The sequence below is a fragment of the Pipistrellus hanaki genome (assembly GCF_964339955.1).
Source record: "Pipistrellus hanaki genome assembly, chromosome: 8".
Lineage (NCBI taxonomy): Eukaryota > Metazoa > Chordata > Mammalia > Chiroptera > Vespertilionidae > Pipistrellus > Pipistrellus hanaki.
Window position 1 is genome coordinate 3,463,574 of NC_140510.1, and position 4,330 is coordinate 3,467,903.

General features: G+C 56.4%; 1 protein-coding gene across 1 annotated transcript; it reads right to left on the reverse strand.

Annotated features, from left to right (window-relative positions):
• Nucleotides 1–1,417: 1,417 nt before the first annotated feature.
• LOC311626541 (small ribosomal subunit protein uS14-like) lies at nucleotides 1,418–1,667 on the reverse strand. The gene has a single exon (XM_084892039.1). It carries the CDS (start codon nucleotides 1,640–1,642, stop codon nucleotides 1,472–1,474), a length of 171 nt encoding a protein of 56 aa, XP_084748165.1. The 5' UTR covers nucleotides 1,643–1,667; the 3' UTR covers nucleotides 1,418–1,471.
• Between the last annotated feature and the right edge of the window lie 2,663 nt (nucleotides 1,668–4,330).

Sequence of the window (4,330 nt, forward strand, 5' to 3'; positions counted from 1 at the left end):
ATAATTCCAAGCTCTCTGTCCTGTTCCATTGATCTATATACCTATTCCATTGGCATTTATTATAATTGTTGATAAATATATGTTTAATGCCATTTTATTATTTATACTAGAGTCCTGGTACACGATATTTGTGCTCAGTGTGTGTGTGTGTGTGTGTGTGTGTGTGCGCGCGCGCGTCCCTCAGCCAGGCCTGCACCCTCTCCAATCTTGGACCCCTCTCACAATCCAGGACTACTGCTGGTTCCCAACTGCTCACTGGCCTACCTTCCTGATTGCCCCTAACCGCTCCTGCCTGCCAACCTGATCACCCCCTAACCACACCCCTGCCAGCCCGATCTACACCTAACTACTCCCCTACCAGCCCAATTGCCCTTAACTGCCCTCCACTGCCAACCTAGTCACCCCTACCTGCCCTCCCCTGCAGGCCTGGTCCCCCCAAACTCCTCTCCCCTGCAGGCCTGGTCCCCCCCAAACTCCCCTCCCCTGCTGGTCTGGTCACCCCCAACTCCCAACTTGCCTTCCCTGCAGGCCTGGTTCCTCCCAACAGACCTCCCCTGCAGGCCTTTTCCTTGCCAACTGCCCTCCCCTGCAGAACTGGTCCCCTCCAACTGCTCTCCCCTGCAGGCCTAGTTCCCCCCAACTTTTCTCCCCTGCAGAAATGGTCACTCCTAACTACGCTCCCCTGCAGGCCAAGTCCCCCCCCCCCCCCCCCGCTTCAATTGCCCTTCCCTGCAGGCCTGGTCACCCCAAACTGCCCTCAACTGATGGTCTAGTCGCTCCCAACTCCCAGCTTCCCTTCCCTGAAGGCCTGGTCCCTCCCAACACCCCTCCCCTGAAGGCCTTTTCCTTCCCTCCTGCCCTCCCGTGCAGAACCGGTTGCCCCCAACTGCTCTTTCCTGCTGGCCCAATTGCCCCTAACTGCCCTCCCCTGCAGACCTGGTCCCCCCAGCTGCCCTCCCCTATAGGCCTAGTTCCCCCCAACTGCCTTCCCCTGCAGGCATGGTCACCCCCAACTGCCCTTGCTGCAGGCCTGGTTCCCCCTAACTGCCCTCCCCTGCTGGCCTGGTACCCCCACCCCCAACTTTCCTCTCCTGCAGACTTGGGTGCCATCCAACTGTCATCCCTGCAGGCCTGACACCCCCTAACTGCCCTGCTCTGCTGGCCTGATTGACCAGAGCTGCCCTCTCCTGATGACCATCTTGTGTGTGCGCGCGTGTCCCTCAGCCAGGCATGCACCCTCTCCAATCTTGGACCCCTAGGTGGGTTTTTCTTGCACCTCCTACCAGAAGGATGACAGTTGGATGCTTCTATCTTGTGTGTTGGAGTGATGGTTAATTTGCATATTACCTCTTTATTATATAGCATTTTTAATCTTTTTTTTTTTGAAGTGTTTTTTTTAATTATTTTATGTACAAAGAGATAGCATTGTCTTAAGGTAGATGTCTTCAATGACCCATTCACGGAAGTTCCCTTAGTCCAACTTAATGAAGCTGATGTCCTTCGCGTACTGGCGGAAACACTGGCGGCTCATGTTGAGGCCAAACTTCCGGATCAGGCCATGGCGGTTGGAGCAGACGCGGCAAGAGCAAGAGCCCTGGCCAAATTTGCTCGGGTGGCTCCAGTAGGGCTGCTGGTGAACCATCTTGCTCACTCGGTAGCAACGAGGCAAAAGGTATTCCTTCTTTTTTAAAAAGACCCTTTAGCCGAAACCGGTTTGGCTCAGTGGATAGAGCATCGGCCTGCGGACTGAAGGGTCCCGGGTTCAATTCAGGGGAAGGGCATATACCTTGGTTGTGGGCACATCCCCAGTGGGGGGTGTGCAAGAGGCAGCTGATCGATGGTTCTCTCTCATCAATGTTTCTAACACTCTATTCCTCTCTCTTCCTCTCTGTAAAAAATCAATAAAATATATTTAAAAAATAAAAATAAAAATTAAAAAATTTAAAAAAAGACCCTTTAGCCGAAACCGGTTTGGCTCAGAGGTAGAGCGTTGGTCTGCGGGCTGAAAGGTCCTGGGTTCTATTCCGGTCAAGGGCATGTACGTTGGTTGCAGGCACACCCCCGTTGGGGGGTGTGGAGAAGGCGGTTGATCGATGTTTCTCTCTCATCAACATTTCTGGCTCTCTATCTCTCTCTCTTCCTCTCTGTAAAAAATCAATAAAATATATTTTTAAATAAATGAATAAATAAATAAATAAATAAATAAAAAGACACTTTAACATTTTTTTGAATATTGGTTTTGAGGTGATGAACTCTTTTAACTTTTTCTTGTCTGAGAAGCTCTTTATCTGTCTTTCAATTCTAAATGATAACTTTGCTGGTGAGGATCCAAGATGGCTGCTCAGGTAGACACCTAACCGCAGCAGCACACAACAATTTCAATGGAATACAACTAAAATGTAGAGAGGACATCACCCAGAGCTACAGGTAGTCGACTGACTGAAAATTCTACAACAAGAAGGAAAGAGAAAACCAGAAGGAAAATCAGAGGAGCTGAAAAAGCCTAAGGTACGAAGACATGCTGCGTGCGCGGAGAGGACGGAGCCGGAGAGGAGGAGAAGGCTGGGTACCTGCCTGGCGTTCCCTAGCAGGAAGGAAATAAAAGCCCCAGCCTGGGCTAAACCCCAGAACCGGCAGTGCTGAGCCCCAGTTATGGGCCAGACCCTGGGGACCCAGGCTCGGGCAGGGGGAGACGGGGCTGTGAGGTGGAATCCCAGGGGAGCGGCGAAAAACGGAGCCCCCGGAGTCGCGCACATTGCGCACAGAGGACGGAATGTTGACTCTGATACGGGATTGCCCTGGCGGGAAGAAACAAAATTTTTCGGCGGTGCTGAGCCCCACTACCGACTACCCTGAACTCCAGCTCTAGGCCAATCCCTGGGAACCCAGGCTCAAGCAGAGGGAGATGGGGCTGTGAGGTGGAGTCCTGGGGGAGCAGCAAAAAGCGGAGCCCCCGGAATCGCGCACATTGCGCGCAGAGGACAGTCTGTTGACTCTGATGCTAGACTCCCCCAGCGGGAAGGAGAAAAAAAGCTCCAGATTGGAGGAACGCGATGAGGAGCAGGTGCCCCTGCCGGACACCGGACAGCCAGGCGCCAGCAAGGAACCGGGTGACGGGGCCCCCATGGCGGGGGGTGCCCCCGAGCCTTCAACCGCTGAGTGCGGGCAATGGAGCCAAGGCTGGGGGCTGCTTCCTGGGCGGCAGTGCCGACCCCGGCAACAGGCTGAAGCAGTGCAGGAGCCCGCGGAGAACAAAGGGGTGCCACAGGCCAACGTGCTGAGCTTCCAGGACAAGGAAGAAGAAACCGAAGAAGTTCTCAATGTGAAGAAATCAAGTGAGAGCAAAAGATAGTAAAATTACTTAAGAAAGAACACAAAGAAGATCTTGAAAAATCAAAGACTAAGTCAGAACTCAACTCAGCAGCCAACATTGCAACATAAATGCGTGTTTTTTTTTAAAAAAAGGACAGAATGTTGGAACGGCGGTGGCCAGGCCTAGAATGGCCAGGCACAAGGCAGTGGCAGCCGGGCCTGGAGCAGCAACAACCAGGCCCCAGAGCAGCAGCAGCCAGAACCAGAGTAGCAACAGCCAGGCCTGGAGCAGCCAGACCTGGGGCAGTGGCAGCCAGGCCTGAGGCTGAGGCGGCCAAGCCCAGGGTGGCCAGTCCAGGAACACCCAGACCCGGAGTGGCCGGGCCCGGAGAATCCAGGCCCAGAGCAGCCGGGTCGGGAGCAGCCAGGCCCAGAACAGCAGTAGCCAAGCCCGGAGACATCCAGGCCGGGAGCGGCCAGGCTCGGAGCGGCCGGGCCCAGGGCAGCCGGGCCCAGAGCAGCTGGGTCAGCTGCAGCCCAGGCCTGGAGCATCAACTGCCAGGCTGGGAGCGGCCAGGCCCGGAGCGGCCAGGCCCAGAGCAGCTGGGTCGGGTGCGGCCGGGTCGGGTGCGGCAAGGCCTGGAGCAGCGGCTGCCAGGCTGGGAGTGGCCAGGCCCGGAGTGGCCAGGCCCAGAGCAGCTGGGCCCGGAGCAGCTGGGTCGGGTGCGACCAGGCCCGGAGCAGCGGCTGCCAGGCTGAGAGCGGCCAGACCCGGAGCGGCCGGGCCCGGAGCAGCCGGGCCCAGAGCAGCCGGGTTGGATGTGGCCAGGCCCGGAGCAGCAGTAGCCAAGCCGGGAGCAACCAGGTCGGGAACGGCAGTGGCCAGACCCGGAACAGCTGGTTGTGGAATGGACCAGAGCAACAGAGGCCAGGCCCGGATCAGCCAGGCCCGAAACAGCTCGCTCCTCGCCTGCCTCCGCCCCAAGGCTGCCTCTCAGACATGGCTGGAAACTTTTGT